General features: G+C 36.5%; 1 protein-coding gene across 1 annotated transcript; it reads left to right on the top strand.

The window, feature by feature from the left end:
• The first annotated feature begins 560 nt into the window (after positions 1 to 560).
• Positions 561 to 22,574, top strand: ADAMDEC1 (ADAM like decysin 1). The gene is made up of 14 exons (XM_043870534.1): positions 561 to 721; positions 954 to 1,072; positions 1,868 to 1,944; positions 3,346 to 3,424; positions 5,550 to 5,626; positions 6,840 to 7,026; positions 7,252 to 7,314; positions 7,989 to 8,060; positions 9,077 to 9,246; positions 9,609 to 9,690; positions 10,674 to 10,804; positions 11,601 to 11,775; positions 16,833 to 16,916; positions 21,867 to 22,574. The coding sequence occupies exons 1-13, from the start codon at positions 673 to 675 to the stop codon at positions 16,911 to 16,913; spliced, it is 1,362 nt and encodes a 453-aa protein (XP_043726469.1). The 5' UTR covers positions 561 to 672; the 3' UTR covers positions 16,914 to 16,916; positions 21,867 to 22,574.
• Positions 22,575 to 27,568: the final 4,994 nt, after the last annotated feature.

Below are 27,568 nucleotides of genomic sequence, written 5' to 3'. Positions count from 1 at the left end.
CAATGGATACCAAGAATCTCACTTTGTTTTACCTTTTTTTGCTAAATAATACTGTTTCTAGCATTTTATCCAAAGGAAGTCATCTGAAATCAAAGAAATATAAACATAATGTTGGGCCATTGGGTGACCAACTATTTTTCCCTCAATTTAAGTTTTCTCTATAAGCATTTATATCTTTTTGCTAGTCCAGAAGATCAACACACTTTTTCAAAACATGTACAGACTGATAGATTTTCTAAATATATAGATTAATTTCTATAAGATTACTGAAAAGCATGAGTGATGGCTGAATTAAATGTGTGTGCAAATATATATACAGATATCAGTCTCATTAGGTACTTTCCCATGCTATTGGAGCACCAGGGCCAAGCAGTTGCCCAGATGTGAGTCCTTAACAAGATGTAACCACAGACATAAATACCTCTCAGAAATGAGGAACATTCTCATGATCTTGACAGTGCAATGTCTTGGCAACTTTCCAAAGCCATTAGGAAACATTCCCTAAACTTCCAAAGAAGGCTTGAGGTTTTTAAAACTTTTTTTTTTTCAATTTGTAAAGAGAAGTAGGGGGCAGATAAAGCTGGACAGTGAAGTAGGGGAGATAAAACTGGACAACTGGGGAGATCACAACTTTGTGCTGAGTAGGACTTCTCAGCTACCTGCAGTACCAACATGTCTTTGGTCCTGCTCTCCATCCTCTGGCTCATCATTCAGACTCAAGGTAAGCACTAATATACTGACAATTTCAAAGAATTATTTCATCATTGTCATGTCTTTCCAGGATAGGGAGAGAAAGCTAAAGAAAAATTCTTTGTTATCAAAGCTTAGGTAGAAGGAAATTATTCTTCTCAGTGTTTCTCTTCTCAATGGGAATTGTCTTCCATGCGATTTCAACAAACCAGTCAACAAAAACATTTACATATTTTATATCAATGTTATGTCTCTTTCTCTAGCAATGACCATAAGACAAACACTTGAATCAGAGCTGTATGAAGTAGTTCATCCTAAGAAACTACACATTTTACACAAAAGAGAGATACAGAATAACCAAACAGAGAAGCATGGCAAAGAGGTAAGCAGTGGATTGATCATGGTGTCATCTAGTGAGAGAGTAAGGACCTTTTACTAGTAGAAGTGATGTCACAGTCAACATCTAATAGTTTAATTTTGAAATCCATTTATACAAAAGCTCCCCTTTGCCCTGGAGAGGGCATAGGTTTTCTTTAAGTGCTTTTGCCCTGAAGCAGCAGGAAGGAAGTTAACTGACTCTCTGGATCAGAAAGAATAAAGCAGCTTGGACATTTCTCCAAGTTTGTGGGAAGAACAAAATAAAGGAAGACAGGAATGGCAGCCATTTCTATGAGATAAAATTATCTCATTAATTTACAAGATTTTTTTTTACTGTGTTGAAGATACTCTTTGACTATTACATTTTTGCAAATATTTTCTTCATTTTATAATTTTTATTTTAATTTTTAGTATGCTTTTGTTTGAGCTTTTTTAGTATATTTGGTTTAGCTTTAAAGCAGTAAAAATATATGCCTTATTATTACCCTATTAGGATCCATTAGGGTACAGAACTGTATACCATCAGTCAGTCACTGTATACCATACGTTACAGCAAATGATAAGTCCATATCTTACATATTAGAGTGAGTGTAATCTGTATTATTACCATGTTATTGTACTTTTTGGAAATCTATTTTGGTGTAAAATTTGTTTCCTTTTACATATTTTAGAAGCATGAGAACTGCTTTTATCTTACATGCATTTGTAATTATCATTCTGTACAGCTACCTATATCATTATAATTATTTTAGATAGATTCAGAAATGTAAATTATCATTATATTATTAAATATCTTTAGGAAAGATATGAACCTGAACTTCACTATCAGATGATGTTAAATGGAGAAGAAGTCATTCTTTCCCTACAAAAAGCTGAGTAAGTTGTATTTTCTGCAAGTCTAATCACTGGATTATTCTAAAAAAATGTAGGAAAATAAATCTTGAAACTCTATATAGTATAATTTCACAAAGAAGACATGAAACATATTGAGCATTAGATGCTAATAGTTTATATTAATGTTATAGAAAAAGCTTGATGTTTCTCTAGCAAATTATATGCAAAGTATAAAACAAAGGAAGCTGCACAAACAACTTTCTTCCTTGGTAATTTTGGAATTTGCTGCAAATATATTTTACCCAGATAAACTCAAACCTTTGATGTGACTTTCCAGTACTTTTATTTAATTGGAGTATATTTTCTTTGAAATATTATGTTAGTTTCTACTGTACAGAAAAGTGAATCAGCTACACGTATATGTATAACCCCTTTCTTTAATTTCCTTCCCATTTAGGTCACCACAGAGCATTGAGTAGAGTTCCCTGTGCTATAGAGTGGGTTCTCATTAGTTATCCATTTGATATATCACTTCAGCTCAGATTTGTTCAGTCGCTCAGTCATGTCCAACTCTTTGTGACCCCATGGACTGCAGCACACCAGGCTTCTCTGTCCATCACCAACTCCCAGAGCTTGCTCAAACTCATGTCCATCGAGTTGGTGATGCCATCCAGCCATCTCATCCTCTGTCGTCCCCTTCTCCTCCTGCCCCCAATCTTTCCCAGCATCAGGGTCTTTTCAAATGAGTCAGATCTTCACATCAGGCGGCCAAAGTATTGGAGTTTTAGCTTCAGCATCAGTCCTTCCAATGAATATTCAGGACTGATTTCCTTTAGGATTGACTGGTTTGATCTCCTTACAATCCAAGAGACTCTCTAGGGGAGAAGTCCAATACCACAGTTCAAAACCATCAATTCTTCAGCACTTCCATACATGACTACTGGAAAAACCATAGCTTTGACTAGATGAACCTTTGTCAGCAAAGTAAAGTCTCTGCTTTTATATCTAAGGCTCATTCGGGGCACACAGCCTTGAGATAGATCTCAGGGAATAGGGTTCCACCAAGTTCTATAATAGCCAGTAAACTTCTCCCTGAATACAGTGGTCCTTGATGTGTACTTGTGACCCAACATCCTTCTGAGATTGCTTAGAGGCTGTGGTCTTGGTGCAAAGAATCCCAATAATATATTTGAAGTTAGAAAAATCACTCTCTGATTTTTGTGTTAGTAAAATATTGGAAGACATTTCTTTCCTCAGATCTAAGAGGTATAACTGAATGTTTGATTTGCTTCAGGAGCAGACTCACAATATTGGAAAAAGATCAGTGCATCAGATCAGCTCTTTCTCACCATAAACATTATCATTCCTTTAGTGCTCAAGATTGGATCAGGGATATTGTCTTAATTGTCACCATGAGAGTATTCAACTTTCTGCTCTCTACAGGCATCTCCTGGGACCAGACTACACTGAAACATATTACTCACCCGGTGGAGAAGAAATCACCACAAGACCTCAGAACATGGTAGGTCTGAATGCTTTCTGGGACTCTTAACTTGGATCAGCTGCTTACATCATGAGATTTATAAGTCCAAGGTCAACTTAAAAAAAAAAATCAAAGGACTTGAAAGCGAGGGGCTCATCTAAGACCAAGGAGACAACAGGTGAAAAAAAGAATTATATCTTTTTTATTTTTTATTTTTTTATATCTTTTTTAAAAGATAGAAGTAGTAGGAGGCTCTCAAGTGTTGCATTAAAGAATTTTTTTTTAAAATATTCATGTATTTGAGTGTGTTGGATCTTAAATGTGACACACAGGATCTTCACTGCATCATGCTCAGTATTTCGTTGTGGTGCATGGAATCTCTAGTTGTGGTGTCCAGGCTTAGTTGCTCCTCGGCATGTGGGATCTTAGTTCCCTGACCAAGGAGTGAACCCACAACCTCTGCATTGCAAGGCAGATTCTTCACCACCGGACCACCAGGGAAGTCCCTCAAGTGTTGCATTTTAAGAAGAAACTAAAAATCTATTTTCCCTTAAACCATTTTATCACCAGGTTAGAAATATTCTCTCCTAGGTACTCAAAATGTATGTCACTATTTACTAGTTTCTAGTGGTAAATGCATTTATCCTGAGATTCACAATGGTATATCAATTATTTATCTAATAAAAATTTTTATCCGGTTAAACCACCATCATAGAAATCATGCCAAGGTGTAGGTGTCAGACATAGAGGATCAAGGCCAAGAAAAGAATAGGAAGAGAACATAAAAAGGCTGAGTCATATGTATACCTATGGTTGATTCATGTTGATATTTGGCAGAAACCAACACAATACTGTAAAGCAATTATCCTTCAATTAAAAATAAATATATTTAATTTTTAAAAAAGGTTCAGTCATGAGTATTATCAAGCTAGAGCATTTCTCAGAGCCACCCTCCATGGTGTCCCATACATCTATGTCTCTGTAAAAAAACAAACAAGACTTTGGCCACAGAATGGCCCTTTGTTCCCTTCTTACTTTCTTATTTCAAGGGCATCTGGATTTTTGCTAACATTGACCTGTGGGGAAAGTATCTGATAAATTAGTTCATACTTAAGTGTGAATGGCCAGTGACATCTTAATGTGGTACCTTTTCCAGCTCGTCTACAAGAAAATGTTAATGACATTTTTATAATGAAAATGTTATAATGACAAGGTTTCTTGTAAAGGCAAGAAAGACACAGATGGAATGTCAGACCCTGAAGAAAGTCAGTTTGTTTTGAACAAGAGTTTATTCATTAGCTTTCTTGGACTGTTCTACACAAGTGACCCCCTATTTTGCTTATATGAAGTGCCAACATATCTGAATCTCTGTGTGGTGGTTTAGTCGCTCAGTCGTGTCTGACTCTTTGTGACCCCATGGACTCTAGCCCACCAAGCTCCTCTGTCCATAATATTTCCCAAGCAAGAATACTGGAGTGGGATGCCATTTCCTTCTCCAGGGGATCTTCCCAACCCAGGGATTCAATCTGTGTTCCCTGCTTGGCAGGCAGATTCTTTACCTCTGAGTCACCCGGGAAGCCAGTCTGAATCTCTAGTTATAGACAAACTCTCTGGGCTTTCGAGGCTGATAAAGGGCTACCACTAACACACCAGTTAAAAAAAAAAAATGAATTTGACCCGTAAATCACAGGGTCTCAGACATGGTGGTATGGCCTCTTGAGGACTCTAGAATTTAGAAAAATGAATACCTCATTTTATTGATATGTAATGCATAGTGGAGCTTGCACAGAGATACTAAATTCTCCAAAGTTGGCACTTGAACATGAGAGTTCCTGGGGAGTGCTATAGACTACATAAAGCAACTGGTTACTTCTCAATTGCATTGTCTACTCTTGCCATGAGTCCATTTAGGTTCAAATTTCCTGGACTTTTCTTTAGTGTGAATTAGTGTCACAAAGACAGCTCAACCACCAAATATGGAGAGTTCCCAAGGTCATAGATGGAGAGGTCCATAAAACTACTGAGAATCTCCATGTTTTTGTTTGTGGGAGCTAGTCTGGTCACAGCCACTATTTGAAGAACATTCCTACATATTCAAGATAAGTTTTCAATACAACTGTGATATATTTATTTTTGTAGTTAAAAAATTTTTTTCCAACCTTAGGAACACTGCTACTATAAAGGACACATCCTAAATGAAAAGGACTCTGTTGCCAGCATTAGTACTTGTGATGGATTGAGGTGAGCTACAACTTGTAAAAATATTAAACATCAAGCACTATTTTGTTGCACAATATTGAGTCTTCCTGGACACCATGTCTTCTTACTATTTTGGTAAAATTGTTTCCATTGATAAAATGCTGAATCTACATGGTTAAAGTGAAGAATAATGTATCATCTTTGCAATTATCATTATCTGCACTTCTAGTCAAAGTTAGAGTTAGCAATTTTTAAACAAGTACTATATTCGGGAGCATGATGACATCTGGATTCACTTTCATATCTATTATCCATCCATCCTTCATTCCCTGAAACCAAGATGCTACCCTGCAGTTGTCACGTTAAACATAATTTTTGGAAGTTTGTGTGTATGAGTGTGTTTGTGTATCTGTGTGGTATTTCTGTTTACAAAGGTGATTCTTGCCAGTTAGGGAAAATTTGTAAAGGGTGAGAAAACACAAATAAGAAAATAACCACCAAAAAGTTTTACCTCTGAGTATCACTATTATTAGTTTTTGATCACGGTTCAGTCTTTTATACAGATAAACAAAAATATCATTTATATGATTGAAATGTAAAATAAAATACATGATTCTTTGTCCAACATGAGACATACCACATGACATCAAAAGCCTTTTCCCATATCTTACAGTGCTTTTGTAGATGTAATTTTTTTAACAGCTGTGTTGGCTTTCTAATATTTCATCATACAGTTTCACTATGTATTTCTGAATTAATTTTCCTTCTAAGAAGAGAAAATCTTTAAGTTACTACTAGTTCCAACTTGTTCCTCTGGCTGATCTGCTCATCAATCTTTCTCTTTGGGGTTCTTGGTATCTATAAGATATCTACTCCTTTGCAAGGTATCCTTTGAAAGGTATCTACTCCTTTACTACATTCTCCCTTATATTCCTGGGATCTGCCAAGAAATATTTGCTAAATGTGAAAATAAACTATGGACAAATATTTACTGAGCTCACGGTGTAAATTTCAAATTTGGGGGAATAGCTTCATCTTAGTACTTCTTGTTCAGAATGCCCTGGGTAATTAAAATAGGATCTATTTTTGTATTGGCAAACACTGATTATAACTTAAATTAGCAAAAGTTAGCTGCAAGACATATGAATGAAAACCATGTGTGAACTTGGCATTGAGGGAGAAGAATACCTTCACTCTGGCCAGCGAGTGTGACTCTGGCAGAAAATCTTGAAATACTAACCTCTGTGTCTCACAGGGGCTATTTCACACATCATGATCAAAGATACATGATAAAGCCTCTGAAAAGCACAGACCAAGAAGAACACGCTGTAGTCACATACAACCAGGAGGAGCTCAACCCAGCTAATCACACCTGTGGTGTAAGAAACGTTGGCAGGAAACAGGACCTTATTCGAAGCTCAAGGTCACTCAAAAGTCCAGAGGTGAGTGCAGTTTCCCACCATCATTCATTTCAACTGACCCAGTAATGATGCATGAAATACTGGTGTATCCAGAAATCACTTGTGTGAGTCAAGTCCAACCCTTATTTACTTATTCTTCAATTTACTTTTCCTCTGAAGGAAAATAAATAAATAAATCTTTTTGTGAGCTTTTTAATCTCTCAGGTTGAAGATATTATTAACAATGTTCTTTCATTCTTCATTAAGGGAGAAGAGTTTCTTCATGCTGAGAAATACATTGATCTGCTTTTGGTGCTGGATAATGCTTTTGTGAGTATGAAATGAGCTCTTCTTGGGTAGTTAAGTCAACTTTTCAGTTTTCTTATCAAGCAGGTGCAAACAATAAACTATTCTCATGAAAAATACAAAGCCTCTCCACATGATTGTCTTATCTGTTCTACCTACCATGTCAGAAATAGTTTTCATTCACTCCCGCTCTTTTAAAATTCATCTGCAGCCAAAATATTCAGATATGGGAAATATACTTAATGGCAGATAGCAACAGTAAAACAACCACAATAACTAGAAACATAAACGAGTTGGTTATTAATATCTTTTTAAAGTTCTCACTATAACATGTAAATATAAAATAGATATAAAATTATATATAATTTATTAATTCATATATTATAATAAATGAGAATTTATGCTTCATAACCAAATTTTTAAAATATTAAATTGGTTTGAAAACATTAAAACTAATATGATGTATTCAACTTAATTTGAATTGATATTTTATATGAATACTTAAGTTTTCTTTTGCCAAAAACATCTTACATTTGAAATAGAATTTGTTGAAACAGATTCTTAGATAAGGTAGATGTGGAATGAACAGACATTTATTTACATCGAAATGTGTAAGTTTTCTTAAACTATAAAATCCCCATCAGCTTTCTCACTTTAATTTGTGATTTTAATTACTCTTTGCATTTTGTATTTTACAGTATAAGATGTATAATGAGAACATAACTGTGATAAGAAGCTTTGTGTTTGATGTGATAAACCTGCTCAATGTGGTAAGATATTTGTTCTATAAACATACGTTTCCACATAGGAGTTTAGGGCTTTTCTATATTTTAAGCAAATAAGAATTGGGAGAATTACAATGGCTTAAAGTCCGCAGTTTGGGGAAATTTGGTAGACAAGGATTAACATCAAGGTAAAAATCACTGTATACTGTAGGAAAGGCAACTTCTGGGTTTTCTGTTTTCAAAACGGGTTACATTTATCCATCACTTGCAATCGATGAAATATCTAAAAAAAAAACTAAATAAATCTTTCCTACTGTATAGCACAGGGAACTACATACAATATTCTAGGATAAACCATAATGGAGACGAATGAAAAAGAACATATATGTGTTAGATAGTTAGAATAGAAAACAGGAGTGCAGAATGGTGGTGGCTAGAAGATAAGGAAGGGAAAAGCCCACGAAAATACAACAAAGGAAGGTCCGAGGACCGGGGTGAGGACCTCAGGTAGAACAAACAACACTCCTGGCTAGCCCCATTTATATAGGGCAGGCCCGGGGGTGGGGGGTGGGGAAAACATATAAAAAGAAAAGCCAAAGGGCGGAGGGTCTCTCTCTCTCTCTCCCGCATGCTGGGGCGCTCTTCTCTTCGCGTGTTTGGGTCGACAGGCCCTCATACCTCGAGGATGGATTTTCCTGCTAGTATCTAAATAAATCAGAGCTGTAACACGGAGCTGTAACACTGATTTGTCTAAGAGCTATAGCACAGTCTGTTTGAGACCTGAGAGCTATAACACAGTCTGCCCAAGACCCAAAAGCTGTGAAGCGCTGAGGGCTTTAATGTCTGTCACTCCAAATCTTTATTGTGACGAGACAGAATCAAGGAGCGTACACTTGCCTAACATGTATATATATACATATGTATAACTGAAAACAAACAAAACTCAGTCACTTTGCTCTACAGCAGATATTAACATAACATTGTAAATTGGCTATACTTCAATAATTTTTTAAAAAAAGAAATATAAAACATTTTCATGATGAAAAATGTTCTTCCCTCAGATTTACAATACCATAGATGTTCAAGTGTCCTTGGTAGGTATGGAAATATGGTCTAATGGTGACAAGATAAAGGTGGTACACAACACACGTGCCACCTTTAACAAATTTATGAATTGGCATCGTTCTAACCTGGGAAAAATGAAGACCCATGACCATGCTCAGCTACTCAGGTAAGCACACACTGGCCAGAGCCAGGACTATTTTGACAGAGAAGATAATTATCCCAAAGGTTTCTTGGCAGAGATTCCTATTCAATTCTACCTCCCTGTTCAGTGATCAGAGAGCCTAAAGTTCTGTTATTAGCAACTCACCTGTGGGATTGTTGCAGACCCATGTCAGATCACTAAAATTGACTCTTGGATGTGGGATAACCATCTGCGGTCATTCTAATGCTATAGAATAGCAGTGGCTTTTCTGGGACCTCATGAATAGGAAAAGGGTAGGGGAACTAGGAAAGTCTCAGACAGAGTTGACAGAAGCTGATGGTTCAAAAGACTCAGATTGTGACAACATACCTGTAATTTTCACGCAGTGGAATTGGCTTCAAAGATCGAATTACAGGACTGGCGGCCTCGAATTCCTTGTGCACCCCATCGTCCGTTGCTGTTATTGAGGTTTGTAAACATATAGGAGGTTCTACAACCTCTATGAAGACAAGCACAATGTCTTATTTAGAGTTAGCACAATGTACATTTGCTGAATCAGTAAATAAAAGTAGAAATGAACCTGAATTAGTAGATCACTACACTGAGGATTCCTTGGATTATGAAACAGAATATCTCTTTACATTGACCCTCCCAGAGCTTTCACTCTTTAGTTGATGTTAGGGAGTTAGAAGAGGAAGATCAGAACAAAAAGAGAATCCAGGTGCCCTGTGGGATTTGAGGTAACTTCAAATTAATCGTCGCTAGTATCTATGGCCAGGGAGGTTGGACAAAGTGCATGTCAGTGTCACACGGCCCAACACTGCCAGTGTCATAGTCACCATAGCAATATTTTTTAGAATTGAGTACATAGTGTGATATCTTTTAGTACTTCCTATGCAGAACGAGCTTCCCTGGTGGCTTGTTGGTAAAGAATCCACTCGCCAGTGTGGGAGATGAGGGTTCTATCCCTGGGTTGGGATGATCCCTTGGAGAAGGAAATGGTAACCCATTCCAGTGTTCTTGTCTGGGAAATGCCATAGACAGAGGAGCCTGGAAGGCTACCGTCCATGGAGTCACAAGAGTCAGACTCCACTTAGCAACTAAACAACAACAATGAATAACGGAATTATCATGATTTAACCATGGTTTATCAATAATCCATATTGATTGAGCACTGGCTCAGCAGTTAGATTTCCAATAGCAAATCATTTCAAATGTTTACAATGTCATTTTCGATGTTTGAAGTGTAAACATTTTTAATGTTTACAATGTCCTGTCAGTTGTCTCAAATGTCTACAATTTACAATAACCAATGACAGGGGAAGAAGCTCAATGACTCAATAATTTTCATGTCAAACTATTATTCTTTGTAATACCAAACATCAATGATAATGAACAAATAATTGAATAAATTCACAAATAATAGATATTTCTATTTTTTTTTTCACCAGGGTAAGAGAAAGAACAGTGTCTCTCTTGTAGGAGTGATGTCACATGAATTGGGTCATGTCCTCGGTATGCCTGATGTTCCATATAACACCAAGTGTCCCTCTGGGAGTTGTGTGATGAATGAATATCTAAGGTGAGACCTTGTCACTCTAGAGAAAAAAAAAATTCTTAAACCTTACAGAATTCAGATGCAGCCTGTATAATTGGATGAACATTTTTTAATGTAATGGCTGTGTTTCCAACTAATTCGTGCTCTAGCTTCTTGATGCACAGAATTTACCAGCTAGCAGAACTCATTATTTAAGATTTCCAAATATGCCAAGGTAGAGTTTATAAGTATAGTGACCATGTTACTCTAACTTAAAATAATTTTAGCTTAAAGCAGTCTTTTCTAAAAATATTTATATAATTAAGATGAGAACATCCTTATAAATCCCTATCACCAATCCATTCATTTTTATTTTATTAATGTTACCTTTTAATTCTAAACACTTTGCAAGGACTTGAGATAGAAAAATCAATAAACATATCTTACTGTTGAAGTGTTCATAAATAGGAAGTTAAGTATCTCCCCTCAACCTCTATGTTTGTGATTATTTCCTTTCACTATTCATTGTTATTATCACTTACCTCTCAGCCCTCAATAGTGAGATGAGTGAATGATAACAAATGGTGAAGCTCATCACTGCTGCCATTTAGGGCAGAATTAAATCTGCACAGGAATTGAAATTCTTCAAACTCCTACAACTGGGTATCTAGAAAAAGAATTTTCCAATGACAGTAGTATTCATGCTCTTTCACACTCCACATATAACATGGTTCATTTATACTAAATTTGGAATTTTTGTTGAACTAGTTAGACAAGTCACATTCTTATGTTAACATCACTGTATATAACATGGTATTTCTCATTTTTCTTCTGGTTGCAGTTCAAAATTCCCAAAGGATTTCAGTACACGCAGTCGCTCACATTTTAAAAAATACATGCTATCTCAAAAGCCAAGATGCCTACTGCAAGCACTGGTTCCTAAAAATATGACAAAACCAGTGTGTGGGAACCAACTTTTGGAAGTAGGTGAAGACTGTGATTGTGGCTCTCCTGAGGTATGCAAATGTCTGTGGTCTGAAAAATTTACTAGAGAGTTACTGTGGCTTTCTTTTTAGTTTTAATTAGAGTATAATTGCTTTACAATGTTGTGTCAGTTTCTGAAGTACAAAGTGAATCAGCTAGACATGTACATATATCATTTCCCTCTTGCACCTGCCTCCACTCCCAGCCACATCCCACACCTCTAGGTCATTACAGAGCACCAGGCTGAGCTCCCTGTGCTGTTCGTAATGTTTTCTTTTTTTCTCTTTTAAAATGCACTTTTGGAAGTTCTTTCTAAAGACAAACTTGGCATCTTAGTAAAAAGTAGGCTTGTATTTGTTTTCAGTACTGACTTTAGTCATCTTTTGAAAAGCATTTTGAAAGCCAGGATACGCTTATCATATGATTTTATAAGAACTTCAATGAAAAGAAGTAAATCATTAAGGTGAAAAGACAACTCTCAGAACGGCAAAAAATACTTGCAAAAGAAACAAGTAACAAGGGACTAATCTCCCTTGTGATACAAACAGTTCATTCAGCTCAATGTAAAAAAAAGAAAAAAAAAATCTAAAAATAGGTAGGAGACCTTAATAGACATTTCTCCAAAGAAGACATAGAGATGGCCAGAAAATACATGAAAAGATGCTCAACATCACTTAATATTAGAGAAATGCAAATCAAAACTATAATGAGTTATCCTCACACTGCTCAGAATGGTCATCATTAAAAAATCTACAAACAATAAATACTGGAGAGGATGTGGAAAAAAGGTAACCCTCCTACACTGATGGTGAGAATGTAAATTGGTACAGTCACTATCGAGCATAGTATGGAGGTTCCTTAAAAATCTAAACATAGTATAGTGTGTGTGTGCTAAGTCGCTTCAGTGGTGTCTGACCCTTTGCGACCATATAGACCATAGTCCACCAGGCTCCTCTGTCCATGAAATTCTCCAGGCAAAAGTACTGGAGTGGGTTGCCATGACCTTCAGGGTATTTTCCCAACCCAGAGATTGAACCCGTGTCTTTTAGTCTCCTGCACTGGTTGGCAGGTTCTTTACCACTAGCACCACTTGGGAAGCCCCCAGAGCTACCATATGCCCCAGCAATCCCACTCCTGAGCATGTATCTGTAGAAAACCATAATTCAAAAAGATACAAGCATCATAACGTTGATTACAGCCCTATTTACAATAGCCAGGATTTGGAAGCAACTTAAATGTCCATTGGTGGAGGAATAAAGAAAATGTGGTACATATATATACAATGGAATATTACTCAGCCACAAAAAGGAACAAAATTGTGCAATTTGCAGATATGTGGATGAACCTAAAGACTGTCATACAAAGTGAAGTAAGTCAGAAAGAGAAAAACAAATATCATATGGTTTCACTTACATGTGGAATCTAGAAAAGTGGTACAGATGAACTTATTTGTAAAGCAGAAATAGAGACACAGACATAGAGAATGGATGTATGGATTCTAGGGGCTAGGGGTATAGGATGAACTGGGAGATTGGGACTGACATATATACACGATTGATATTATATATAAAATAGATAACTGCTGCTGCTGCTGCTGCTAAGTCGCTTCAGTCGTGTCCAACTCTGTGTGACCCCATAGACGGCAGCCCATCAGGCTCTTCCGTCCCTGGGATTCTCCAGGAAAGAATACTGGAGTGGGTTGCTATTTCCTTCTCCAATGCATGCATACATGCTAAGTCACTTCAGTCATGTCTGACTCTGTGCGACCCTATGGACAGCAGCCCACCAGCCTCCTCCGTCCACAGGATTCTCCAGACAAGAATACTGGAGTGGGTTGCCATATCCTTCTCCAGAAAATAGATAACTATTGAGAACCTATTGTCTAGCACAGGGAACTCTGTAGTGCTCTGTGGTGTCCTAAATAGGAAGGAAATCCAATAAAAAGGGGATATACATGAGCATATAGTTTCTACTATATTCTACTTTGATGTACAGTAGAAACTAACACACTATAAAGCAAGTGTACTTCCTTTTAAAAAGTAAATCCTTAATGATACGTGTCACTTATGACATTTCTTAAATATATTAGTCAGATTTCTAAATCACATAAACTCCCAGCTGATCGTTTTGTTGAACAATAACAATTTAAAAGGGGTTTCCCGTGTGGCTCAGTGGTAAAGAATCTGCCTACCAATGCAGGAGATGTGGGTTATATCTCTGGGTCTGGAAGAGCCCCTGAAGGAGGAAATGGCACCCCACTCCAGTATTCTTGCCTGGAAAATCTCAGGCAAGAGAGAGAGAAGCCTGGTGGGCTACAGTCCATGGGGCTGCCAAGAGTAAGACACAACTGAGAGACTAAGTACTTACACACAGATGCAACAATTGAAAATCCAGAAGTAAATTCTCTCCATTGAGACAGTCATCAAGCAGTGTGTAAATGAGAAGGAGAAATTAAAACGTAAAGAGGAAAAAGAAAAATCACACAAGTCTGTAGAAGATGGATTAACATAGAACATTTAAGATAATTACGGTACTTCTGGCTAAATCTTCATAAAAATCTAATCCCTTCAAGACATCAGTGTATCCTAAAGAATATCTCTGATAGAATGTTCATTAGCAGTCTCAGAGTAGGTTTCTAAAAGAAAGTGTTCTATTTAAAAAAATGAATTATGATTTGAAGAGACTTTTTACATGTCAATCTGCTGAATGCTTTTATAATCACAATCTCCTTTATTACTCACAACAAACCTACAAAACAGGTTTATTTTCCCAATTTAGAAAAGAAGTGAGACTCAGAAAAGCTAAGTAACTAGATCCAAGGATACAAAGCTAGTAATTGGTGAAACCTGTTGCAACCCAAGATGTATCCATTACTTTAAGAGGCTTTGTGACAATGAGGAAGACATATAATCTTTCTATGCTGTTTATTTATTCAGAAATTTTAAGCTATTGAGGGCTTCCCTGGTGGCTGAGTGGTAAAGAATTTGCCTGCCAATGCAGAAGATATGGGTTCCATTCATGATCTGAGAAGATCCCATGAAGGAACTAAGCCTGTATATCAAAAAAGAAAAAACAAAACAAAAAAAAATTTAAGTTATTTAATTATAAGTTTACATGGTGCAACTTAATTATTCACAAAGAATAATGTAAATATTCTGTTAATTATAATGAGATATGAAATTATACAAATGATTTGACACTTTACAATAATTTAGATTTATGTTTATCTCATTCTTACTCCTTATATTCCCATATGGTTTCTCAAGTGGAGGATAACTGAAGTTGTTCACAATCCTTGGTATTTCTAATTTCAACAGGTAAAATGCTGCGTGTTCAGTACACACACACACACACACACAAGAGAGAGAGGGAAGAGAACAGGAGAGGAGAAACTACTATTATACGGTGTTTAATATCTTCTTTTCTTTAACTACATCATCCAGTTCCCATATTCTTTCCATATCTTGTTGATTTTCTTCTTCTGTAGCTGAATAAAATTAGAGATCTAGAGAGTCTAAACTTAAGAACAAGTGAGTTTTTAAATAGCTGTTTTTTACCTAAAAAGTAGTATATTTACTTTATACAGAATTCTTTAATGAAAAATCCATTTTCCAGGATCTTATATGCTATTTTATTATTTTTAGTAAAAATAATCATTCTGTCTAGATATTATCAAACAACCATAATGCTATTTTAATGAATCCAGCTATGTAACACACTTTAATATCAGTAATGGAAAATTTCTTCACTGGCATTTTTTTTGCTGTGTTTTCATAGTAATTATTCAGTGTTCATTCTTCCATAAATATATTGGTTTTATTTATTTATTTATTTTGTCAATTTACCTGCAAATACAGTTTGATATTTGTAAAATTCACAATTCACTCTAAAGGCCACTGGCATTTTCACAACATTAAGTATTGTCTTAAAAGATAAGTTGCCTTTGAAGTTTTTCAGAGAAGTTAAATAAAAAATTCTGCATGCAGTTCTTGCATATTTTGAAAGTTTATTTTGAAATATTTTCAACTTTTTTCTTTTTTCTGTTAGTACATATAATGTTTACTTTTTATTTAGGTTCTCATTTATTACTGTTCTTGACATTATTTTATTATTATCTTAAACAGCTATCTTAGTGACTAACTGAATGTTTTTGGAAATTGATCCTCTTTTTTTTTCTAGCTCAAGAATTTTATCATGTATAAACAGTGAAAACATAATTATTATTATTTATAGATAATAATTATTATATATCTGATTATTATGCTTTAATATATTTTTGTCTTATAGCATTTATCAGAGTTAACATAATAATATAGCATAAAAATAATTCTTGTTTTATACTTTATTGAATGTGCTTTTACTATTCACCGATAGATTTTCTTTATCATGATGATCAAAACACTGTTCATAGTTCACTAACACTTGTTAATTAAATAATGCTTGCCTAATTTGTACTAATTTTTGCCATCTATCACATTAGTATTAGTTGTTTTCTTCCCTCAGTCTTTTAATATAATGGATAATGTTACTTTATTTTGTACTGTTGAGACACCCTTGCATTTTTGGTGACAAAATATTCTGCAGAGTTTGTAATGGAGAATTATTATATTAATAGGCTAGTGTTTGACTAATATTTTACTCAAGTTTTTGTATTAATACTCACAAATGAGAATGGTATGATGTATATATTCATTACCAGTTCTCATTATCAGGATTATGCAGGCTTGGTAAAATGAATTGAGGATTAAAAAAAAATTTTTTTTCTCTATCATCAAGCTGTTTGAAGAGAATAGAAATATTCTCCCTTGAATTTTAAATTAACATACATGTAATACCATCCAGGTGAATTTATTTGGGAAAGTGTTTGGATTATTCTATTTTTGTACTTTTAAGAGATGGTTTTCATTACTCAGCATTTTTTTTCTATCATTAAATTTCCTTGGTCATTTCAACTCGAATTTGTATAGCAGAGTAATTTAGTTTAAAAAGTGAAATTTCATTGTCATCTTATACCAGAATTCTGTGCACCTAGTCTATAGGGGAAAAAATGCTTGAACCCACTTTTGCATTGTGTGTGTGTGTTTTAAAGGAATGTACCAATCCTTGCTGTGAAGCCATGACCTGTATGTTAAAACATGAAGTTAATTGTGGAAAAGAGACTGACGAGTAACATGTAAGATTTTATTTTTCTTTCTTTGTTCTCAAACATTTTCATATTTTTATGTGATTCAAGATAGATATGACACTGAGTTCAACAAAGCTAAAACTCAATTTATTTCATTTTACATTTTTTAAATGACTCAAATTCAGAAATTAAAAAAAGTCACCATTATGAACATAAATAGCTCAGAGTTGTGTATATACTAATACACTAAGGAGAAAAGTAGCTATTTTGTCATCATGAAACTAGGACTTCTGAAAACTGTGCTAAAATTGTATGAAATTCTGAAAGGTAATAATGAGTTTAATATAAAGTAATATGACAAACAGAAAAGTGAAAGGGAAAGTTGCTCAGTCGTGTCCAACTCTTTGCAACTCCATGGACTATACACTCCCTGGAGTTCTCTCCAAGACAGAATATTGGCGTGGGTAGATCCAGGGGATCTTCCTGACCCAGGGATCAAACCCAGGTCTCCTGCATTGCAGGTGGATTCTTTACCAGCTGAACCATGAGGAAAGCAAAGACCTCAATTGATGAGCAAATTCTCTTCTTGTTTAAGTGCTGATCATTGAAATTGAAAGGTAGTCAGAAGATAAAATTTAACAATGCACTACAAGATTTGACAATTTTATTCCTTTTAAAATGCCTAGGGAATTTCCTGGTGGTCCAGTAGCTAAGACACAGTACTTTCACTGCCATAGGCCTGGGTTCAAACTCTGGTCTGGGAACTAATGTCCTATAAACTGTGTGGCATGGCCAAAAGATTTTTTTTTTTTTGAAATAAACAAAACGCTTCAATAATGCATAATTCATGGATTATTTTTGTATTTTACACTCCTACATAAGTTGGGCTAGGAGACCTAATTGTTTTTGATATATTCCTTTCAGTAAAACCAGTCTCCAAATCTGAAAATGGCAGCAACAAACAAAAATTATGAAAAGGAGAAAGACTTGGACAAATTATTAATATATGAATGGAGTTATTCTTACCAACTGCCACCCTTTCCTGAATTTCCTGAATCTTTTTTGGATTTTTTTAAAAAAAATTATTTATTTTAATTGGAAGCTAATTCCTTTACAATATTGTGGTGGTTTTTGCCATATATTCACAGGAATCAGCCATGGGTGTACATGTGTTCCCTGTCCTGAACCTCCCTCCCACCTCCCTCCCCATCCCAACCCTCAGGGTCATCCCAGTGCACCAGCCCTGAGCACCCTGTCTCATGCATCAAACCTGGACTGGAAAGCTATTTCATATATGATAATATACATGTTTCAATGCTATTCTCTCAAATCATCCCACCCTCGCCTTCTCCCACAGAGTCCAAAATTCTGTTCTTTACATCTGTGTCTCTTTTGCTGTCTTGCATATATTATAGGGTCATCATTACCATCTTTCTGAATTCCATATATATACGTTAGTATACTGTATTGGTGTTTTTCTCTCTGACATACTTCGCTCTGTATAATAGGCTCCAGTTTCATCCACCTCATTAGAATGGATTCAAATGCATTCTTTATAATAGCTGAGTAATATTCCATTCTGTATATGTACCGTGGCTTTCTTATCCATTCATCTACTGGTGGACATCTAGGTTGCTTCCATGTCCTGGCTATTGTAAACAGTGCTGTGATGAACATTGGGGTACACGTGTCTCTTTCAATTCTGGTTTCCTCAGTGTGTATACCCAGCAGTGGGATTACTGGGTCATATGGCAGTTCCATTTCCAGTTTTTTAAGGAATCTCCACACTGTTCTCTATAGTGGCTGTACTAGTTTGCATTCCCACCAGCAGAGTAAGAGGGTTCCCTTTTCTCCACACCCTCTCCAGCATTTATTGCTTGTAGACTTTTGGATAGCAGCCATCCTGACTGGCGTGTAATGGTACCTCATTGTGGTTTTGATTTGCATTTCTCTGATAATGAGTGATGTTGAGCATCTTTTCATGTGTTTGTTAGCCATCTGTATGTCTTCTTTGGAGAAATATCTGTTTAGTTCTTTGGCCCATTTCTCGATTGGATCGTTTATTTTTCTGGAATTGAGCTGCAGGAGTTGCTTGTATATTTTTGAGATTAATTCTTTGTCAGTTGCTTCATTTGCTATTATTTTCTCCCAATCTGAGGGCTGTCTTTTCACCTTGCTTATACTTTCCTTCATTATGCAAAAGCTTTTAAGTTTAATTAGGTCCCATTTGTTTATTTTTGCTTTTATTTCCATTATGCTTGGAGGTGGGTCATAGAGGATCCTCTGTGATTTATGTCAGAGAGTGTTTTGCCTATGTAAACTCCTCCAGGAGTTTTATAGTTTCTGGTCTTACATTTAGATCTTTAATCCATTTTAAGGTGTGTGTGTGTGTGTGTGTGTGGTGTTAGAAAGTGTTCTGGTTTCATTCTTTTACAAGTGGTTGACCAATTTTCCCAGCACCACTTTTAAAGAGATTGTCTTTTCTCCATTGTATATTCTTGCCTCTTTTGTCAAAGATAAGGTGTCCATTAGGTGCGTGGAATTATCTCTGGGCTTTCTATTTTGTTCCACTGATCTATATTTCTCTCTTTGTGCCAGTACCAAACTGTTTTGATGACTGTGGCTTTGTAGTACAGCCTGAACTCAGGCAGGTTGATTTCTCCAGTTCCATTCTTCTTTCTCAAGATTGCTTTGGCTATTCAAGGTTTTTTGTATTTCCATACAAATTGTGAAATGATTTGTTCTAGCTCTGTGAAAAATACAATTGGTAGCTTGATAGGGATTGCATTGAATCTATAGATTGCTTTGGTAGTATACTCATTTTCAGTATGTTGATTCTTCCAATCCATGCTCATAGTATATTTCTCCATCTATTTGTGTCATCTTTGATTTCCTTCATCAATGTTTTATAGTTTTCTATATATAGGTCTTTTGTTTCTTTAAGTAGATTTATTCCTAAGTATTTTAACCTTTTCATTGCAGTGGTGAATGGAATTGTTTCCTTAATTCTCTTTCTGTTTTCTCATTGTTAGTGTATCAGAATGCAAGGGATTTCTGTGTGTTAATTTTATATCCTGCAACTTTACTATACTCATTGATTAGCTCTTGTAATTTTCTGGTGGAGTCTTTAGGGTTTTCTATGTAGAGGATCATGTCATCTGCAAGCAGTGAGAGTTTTACTTCTTCTTTTCCAATCTGGGTTCCTTTTACATCTTTTTCTGCTCTGATTGCTGTGGCCAAAACTATGTTGAATAGTAGTGGTGAGAGTGGGTACCCTTGTCTTGTTCCTGACTTTAGGGGAAATGCTTTCCATCTTTCACCATTGAGGGTAATATTTGCTGTGGGCTTGTCATATACAGCTTTTATTATGTTGAGGTATGTTCCTTCTATTCCTGCTCTGGAGGGTTTTTATCATAAATGGGTGTTGAATTTTGTCAAAGGCTTTCTCTGCATCTATTGAGATAATCATATGGTTTTTATCTTTCAATTTGTTAATGTGGTATATTTCATTGATTGATTTGTGGATATTAAAGAATCCTTTCATCCCTGGGATAAAGCCCACTTGGTCATGATGTATGATCTTTTTAATATGTTGTTGGATTCTGTTTGCTAGAATTTTCCTAAGGATTTTGCATCTATGTTCATCAGTGATATTGGCCTGTAGTTTTCTTTTTTGTGGCATCTTTGTCTGGTTTTGGTATTAGGGTGATGGTGGCCTCATAGAATGAATTTGGAAGTTTACCTTCCTCTGCAATTTTCTGGAAGAGTTTAAGTAGGATAGGTGTTATCTCTTCTCTAAATTTTTGGTAGAATTCAGCTGTGAAGCCATCTAGTCCTGGGATTTTGCTTGTTGGAAGATTTTTTATTACTGTTTCAATTTCTGTGCTTGTGATGGGTCTGTTAAGATTTTCCATTTCTTCCTGGCTCAGTTTTGGAAAATTATACTTTTCTAAGGATTGGTCCATTTCTTTCAAGTTGTCCATTTTATTGGCATATAGTTGCTGATAGTAATCTCTTACAATCCTTTATATTTCTGTGTTGTCTATTGTGATTTCTCCATTTTCATTTCTAACGTGTTGACTTTCTTATCTGGAATTGAACTTCTTGAGAGATTATAAAGGGAATAATCAACTCAAAGTGGCTTCCCTGTCAGTGGTAAAGAATTTGCCTGCCAATTTAGGAGACACAAGAGATATGAGTTAGATCCCTGAGTCTGGAAGATCCCCTGGAGGAGGAAATGGCAATCCACTCCAGTATTCTTTCTCAGAGAATTCCATGAACAGAGGCACCTGGCAGGCTACAGTCCATGGAGTTGCAAGAGTCAGACAAGACTTAGTGATTCAACCACCACCACCCAATCAACTGAAAGATCACTGACATTCACTTCCTCAAGGAAAGGACCAGAAAGGTCATATGATGAGGAGTATCACTCATTCAAGGCTTCTGAATTCATGCCTGGAAAATTCCAAGGACAGAGGAGCCTGGCAGGCTATAGTCCATGGGGTCACAAAGAGTCAGACACGACTAGTTACTGAGCATACACATTAGTCATTCTCTCACCAAGCATCATTTCACTCAGTTTTACCCCTAGTGTGATCCACTCTACAGGAAATATTAGAAATTATTCCCATCTTCTTCCTTTGTCACAGAGATCAGAAGCATATCATCACAAACCATAACCTTTCAATTTTTTTTAGGGGCTTGGAATGATAGGTGGACATGTCCCCTTACTGGCCAATATTGGCAATTTAGTGTCATGGAAAGAAAACTGAACTTTGACTCAGGATACTTTGATTATTTTCTCAGGTTAGGTCCAAACTACCTGTAGCACTTCAGGTCAAATTATTTACTTCATTTTCTCACCTGTAAAATGAAGCTAATGGTATTGTCTTTCAGTAGGGTTGTTAGAATTATTTAAATTCTATAAATATTTGCTATTATTACATAATTTTTATAATTTATAATGACCATGGCTTCCAACTTTTTTCTTTTGATCAGAGGATGAATCCAAACATCTACTTCATTGTGATGCTACTTGCCAGGACAGGAATCAAGAAATCCAAACATGCCAGGAATCTTGCATAGTCTTACCATTGTCCTTAACTGTATTTTGCTTTTCACTTGTCCTTATACTTCCTGTAATTTTACCTCTACAGTCAACAAGTCAATAGATATATTTAGGGAAGCTGCCTATTTTCTAGTCTGATCTTTAAATGTATTTTTTAAGGATCTTGAAGCTGTTGTTTAGCTCTTTTCTTTGGAGAACAAAAGAAATTAGTCTTTGACTAAAACATTACAAAATGCTCTACTGAATTATGCAAGCTGAATTCAGAATTGTATAGTGGCAAGTGACTTGTATTTTAATCCCTCTTTTATTTTAGTTTAGTCCATGAAAAAATAAGATCATTTGATGAGTGTACTCTTTGGTGGAAGAAAGGAAAGCAAAGTTCATGTGTCATTTCTTACTCTTCAGTATTCTGCTTTCCTTGCTCTTAGACGTGTGATATTTTTCTATATCATGTCAAGGCTAATGAAGTTTTTTTTTTTCAATTTTATCATGTATAATCCTTTCACCATCACATTTAACATTAATTTGAAAAACTCTGTATTGCTTACACTGTCTTTTAGCCACCAAGAATTGCTTCATTCATCTATTGGCTTAATGAACCACAGCGTCAGTGAATTAAAGCACAACTTTTTGAGGAATTTGTTTGTGTGGTCATTTTTGAAAATGAATATTTTCCAGCCTTGTTGTAGGTCTGTGTTAGATGATAAAGTCTCGCATAATTAGACAATTTCCCCTTTGGTCATTTGACAGCACTGCCACAGAGAGCCAGGCATTGTGATGGAGAGGAGAAAGGTCATGTTCTCTTTTAATGCCCAGAATGAAATGACTTGAGGCCAGTCACACAAGACTAGTCTTCTTTTTGAAGTTTCTCTAAATTGTTTTTTAACAATTGTCCAAATTTCCACTGATGCCTGGGTCAGGAGAGCAAGAACTTAGACATACTGGTAAAAGCAAGCAACTTTCTGAAACAAGCAACTTTCCAGAAAGCCCCCCCCGCCCCGCCTTCCTTGCCTCCATGTTGTTGGTGGCTTTGGCTCTTCAAGTGTTACAGAGACACTGCATGTCTGATGTCACTGGTGGCCATGGTATAGCCATGACTTGTCAATATCCCTGCCCACTGTGTGTGTGTGTGTGTGCGCACATGTGTGCATGCGTGTGTGTGCATGCACGTGTGTGCATGCATGTGTGTGTGCACGTATGTGTGTGTGTGTTTATTTGCTCAGTCATGTCTGACTCTTTCGTGACCCCATGGACTGCAGCCCACCAAGTTCTTCTGTCCATGGGATTGTCCAGGCAAGAACACTGGAGTGGGTTGCCATTTTCTTCTCCAGGGGACCTTCCTGACCCAGGAACGGAACCCATGTCTCCTGCATCTCCTGCATTGACAGGGAGATTCTTTACCACTGAGACACTTGGAAACTCCACCCAAATCTTCCAAGGAAAAAGGACTTCTTTAGGCTTATTCGTCCTATACTTCATGAACAGATAGAGGCTTCTTATAATAAAACAGCTGGAGCTACAGGGATTTAGCAAGTAGCATGCTGGCAACAGCTAGGACTGGTTCATGAGTGTCAACTGTTAAAATGATCAGGAATATTATGAACTGGTTGTAAAACAACCATTACTAAAAAACCAGCCTGTATAAATTTTCAATTAAAAATAATATTAAAACTTAGAGTTCTGCAGAGAAACTTAACAAATTATATTAAATAAACTATATTTAATAAATTATATCAAAACTAAGAGTTCTTCAGAGATACATCCTATATTTATATTTATTCACTCTGTGATATAGATAAATAGATAGAGAGCTATATAGATATGTATCTATCTACTTAAATCACAGAGTGAACAAATGTAAATACAGTTATGCATGGGGTTTCTCTGTGGATTTCTAATGTAAGTTTTAATAGATACATAAGTATGTCTGTCTCTATCATCTGCCTATCTATATATCTATGTAAGAAAAAGAGAGACTGAATTTTGTTAGGAGAAATTGGCTCACAATCATGAAAGCTGAGAAATACCCATATCTGCTATTTGCAAGTTGGAGACCCAGGAGAGCTGGTGGTGTCCAAGGGCAGGAGAAAATGAGGTGAGATGTACCAGTTTGAGCAGGCAGGCAGGAAGAAAAAAACAAAGATTCTTCTTTTCACCAACTTTCGTTCTACTCAGATCCTCAACAGATTAGATGATTCCCACCTACCCCGAGGAGGGAAATCTGCTTTACTGGGCCCAGTGGCATCCTGTGGTACAGTCAATTTGGCCCATAAAGTTAGCCATCACACAAAAAATTTTATATAAACAGAATTATACTGCAAAAATTAAAAAAAATACAAAAACAAAGACATCACTTTGGGGGAAAAAAAAGGTCCATATAGTCAAAGCTATGGTTTTTCCAGTAGTCATGTATGGATGCAAGAGTTGAATCATAAAGAAGACTGAGCCCCAAAGAATTGATGCTTTTGAACTGTGGTGTTAGAGAAGACTCTTGAAAGTCCCTTGGACTGCAAGGAGATCAAATCAGTCAATCCTAAAGGAAATCAACCCTAAACATTCATTGAAAGGACTGTAGCTGAAGCTGAAGCTTCAACACTTTGGCCACCTGATACGAATATCCAACTTATTGGAAAAGACCCTGATGCTGGGAAAGACTGAAGGCAAAAGGAGAAGTGGGCAGCAGAGGATGAGATGGTTAGTCAGCATCACCGACTTAATGGAGCAATGAACTTGAGCAAGCTCTGGGAGACAGTGGAGGACAGAGGAGTCTGGTGTGCTATGGCCCCTGATTACCAGGGAGTAAGCAGGAGGGAATAAACTGGGAGACTGGGGTTGACACATACACACTGCTGCTGCTGCTAAGTCGCTTCAGTCGTGTCCAACTCTGTACGACCCCCCAGATGGCAGCCCACCAGGCTCCCCCGTCCCTGGGGTTCTCCAGGCAAGAATACTGGAGAGGGGTGCCATTGCCTTCTCCCATTGTATAGTACAAAGTGCGCTACTGAATAGTCTGTAATGGCCTATATGGGTAAAGCTGCTAAAAATGAGTTCATATAATCACACAGGGATTCACTTTGCTCTACTCCTGAAACCAACAAAGCATTCTAAATTAACTATGCTTCAATAAAAAAAAATAAAAAATAAATACATAAGTTTAAAAACCAAAAAAATATATTATAAAAAAAAAGCTCACCAGAAGGAAAAGGTAAGGGTCAGGGAGAACAGAATGGAAAGAAATCTACTGTCCTCAATGGATGTATCAGAAAACACCCTTTCTCAGTGTCTACCGTCTGTTCCAGATGACTGCAAAAATCATTCTTCATTTTGACCATCCAGCATCAAAATATCAGAAACATAGAACACTACTCACATCTATGGGCTTCCCTGGTGGCTCAGAGGGTAAAGCATCTGCCTGCAATGCAGGAGACCTGGGTTCGATCCCAGGGTCACAAAGATCCCCTAGAGAAGGAAATGGCAACCCACTCCAATACTCCTGCCTGGAAAATTCCATGGGCAGAGGAGCCTGGTAGACTATAGTCCATGGGATCTCAAAGTGTCACACATGATTGAGTAGCTTCACTTCACTCACATCTATTCAGCTTTGCTCATCCCCAAGGTTACCACCACCTACGGACAGGCTAAAATGGACAGAACTTTGAATATCTGAAATCAAACTAATCAGGATTTTGGTAATTTCCTAGACAAAAGGCAATAATCAAAGAAAGATAAACCTGTAAAAGGGAGAGAGTATTCCCATACCCATCTTGGGGGTAAAGGAAAAAAAAAAAAAAGAGTGCTGTTTTCTCAGAGAGAATAATGTCCATGGGATTTAAGAAAGCAGTGAGAAATTAGGATCAAAGGACAGATAAGAGGACACCGAGAGGGAGAATCAAGGTTTGAAAGGTCAGTACTGTGGAATCAAATTAGAATTTTACATGGTTAGTTCAGCTTTATAGAGACTGCTTATAAGGAATTGGATCCATCATATAGGAAACATGCATAGCTTCTTCCAATAGCTGAAGCCCCAGCTGCCCTCCTGGGCTGCACTCATTCATTTTCCTTCTCTTGATGCTCCATGAAAATTCCTGACATAGGTATTCCTCCCCTGTTACAACCTTAAATAATGAAAAATAATACCTTCTTACTTCAGTTTCCCTTAGTAGAGCTAACAAAAGTTCTTTTTGAAAAAAACAAAACACTTTACTACAATCTTAATAATGGGAAGAAATAAATAGCTCTATAAAAAGCAAACATACATAGCTGTCTTCCCACAGTGTGGTACTGTTCTTTTGACAAACACCAGCCCAAAGGACTACATTTTTTTTAAAATGATTTTTTGATGTGGACCATTTACAAAGTTTTTATTGAATTTGTTACAATATTACTTCTGTTTCATGGCTTATTTTCTTAGTCACTGAAGCATGCAGGATCTTAGCTCCCTGACCAGAGATGGAAGCTGCATCCCCTGCGTTGGTAGGCAAAGTCTTAACCACTGAACCTCCAGGGAAGTCCCAGGATTGTAAATCTTCTGTACTTTTCCCATTCCCCTTCTTCCTCCCCTTTATTTCACTGGGAGGGATTTTATTTTATTATTGTTATAAATTTATAATAAATAAGTTAATAACTTATTTAAATTATTACCTATTAATGTTTCTTCCTCAATTTCTGATCCTTCAGTTCAGTTCAGTTCAGTCACTCAGTCGTGTCCGACCCTTTGTGACCCCATGGACCACAACATGCCAGGCCTCCCTGTCCATCACCAACTTTCGAAGTTTACTCAAACTCATGTCCACTGAGTTGGTGATGCCATCCAACCATCTCATCCTCTGTCGTACCCTTCTCCTCCTGCCTTCAATCTTTCCCAGCATCAGGGTCTTTTCAAATGAGTCAGTTCTTCGCATCAGGTGGCCAAAGTATTGGAGTTACAACTTCAGCATCAGTCTTTCTAATGAATAGTCAGGACTGATTTCCTTTCGGTTGGACTGGTTCGATATCCTTGCAGTCCAAGGGACTCTCAAGAGTCTTCTCCAACATCACAGTTCAAAAGCTTCAATTCTTTGGTGTTCAGCTTTCTTTATAGTCCAACTCTCACATCCATACATGACTACTGGAAAAACCATAGCCTTGACTAGATGGACCTTTGTTGGTAAAGTAATGTCTCTGCTTTTTAATATACTGTCTAGGTAGGTTATAACTTTTCCTCCAAGGAGCAAGCACCTTTAATTTCATGGCTGCAGTCACCATCTGCAGAGATTTTGGAGCCCCAAAAAATAAAGTCTGTCACTGTTTCCACTGTTTCCCCATCTATTTGCCATGAAGTGATGGGAACAGATGCATGATCTTAGTTTTCTGAATGTTGAGTTTTAAGCCAACTTTTTCACTCTCCTCTTTTACTTTCATCAAAAGGCTCTTTAGTTTTTCTTCACTTTCTGCCATAAAGGTGGTGTCATCTGCATATCTGAGGTTATTGATATTGCTCCTGGCAATCTTGATTCCACCTTGTGCTTCATCCAGCCCAGCATTTCTCATGATGCACTCTGCATATAAGTTAAATGAGCAGGGTGACAACATATAGCTTTGACGTACTCTTTTTCCTATATGGAACCAGTCTATTGTTTCATGACCAGTTCTA

The sequence above is a fragment of the Cervus elaphus genome, chromosome 16 (assembly GCF_910594005.1).
Source record: "Cervus elaphus chromosome 16, mCerEla1.1, whole genome shotgun sequence".
In the NCBI taxonomy this organism is placed as follows: domain Eukaryota; kingdom Metazoa; phylum Chordata; class Mammalia; order Artiodactyla; family Cervidae; genus Cervus; species Cervus elaphus.
This window is presented reverse-complemented; position numbering and strand designations above follow the sequence as displayed.

What these genes read in the sequence shown, in the direction of transcription:
- ADAMDEC1 (XM_043870534.1), top strand. Translation starts at nt 673, where the DNA reads ATGTCTTTGGTCCTGCTCTCCATCCTCTGGCTCATCATTCAGACTCAA. An exon ending in GCTCATCATTCAGACTCAAG is followed by an intron (nt 722 to 953) that starts GTAAGCACTAAT and finishes CTCTTTCTCTAG; the next exon opens with CAATGACCATAAGACAAACA. An exon ending in TGATAAACCTGCTCAATGTG is followed by an intron (nt 8,061 to 9,076) that starts GTAAGATATTTG and finishes TTCTTCCCTCAG; the next exon opens with ATTTACAATACCATAGATGT.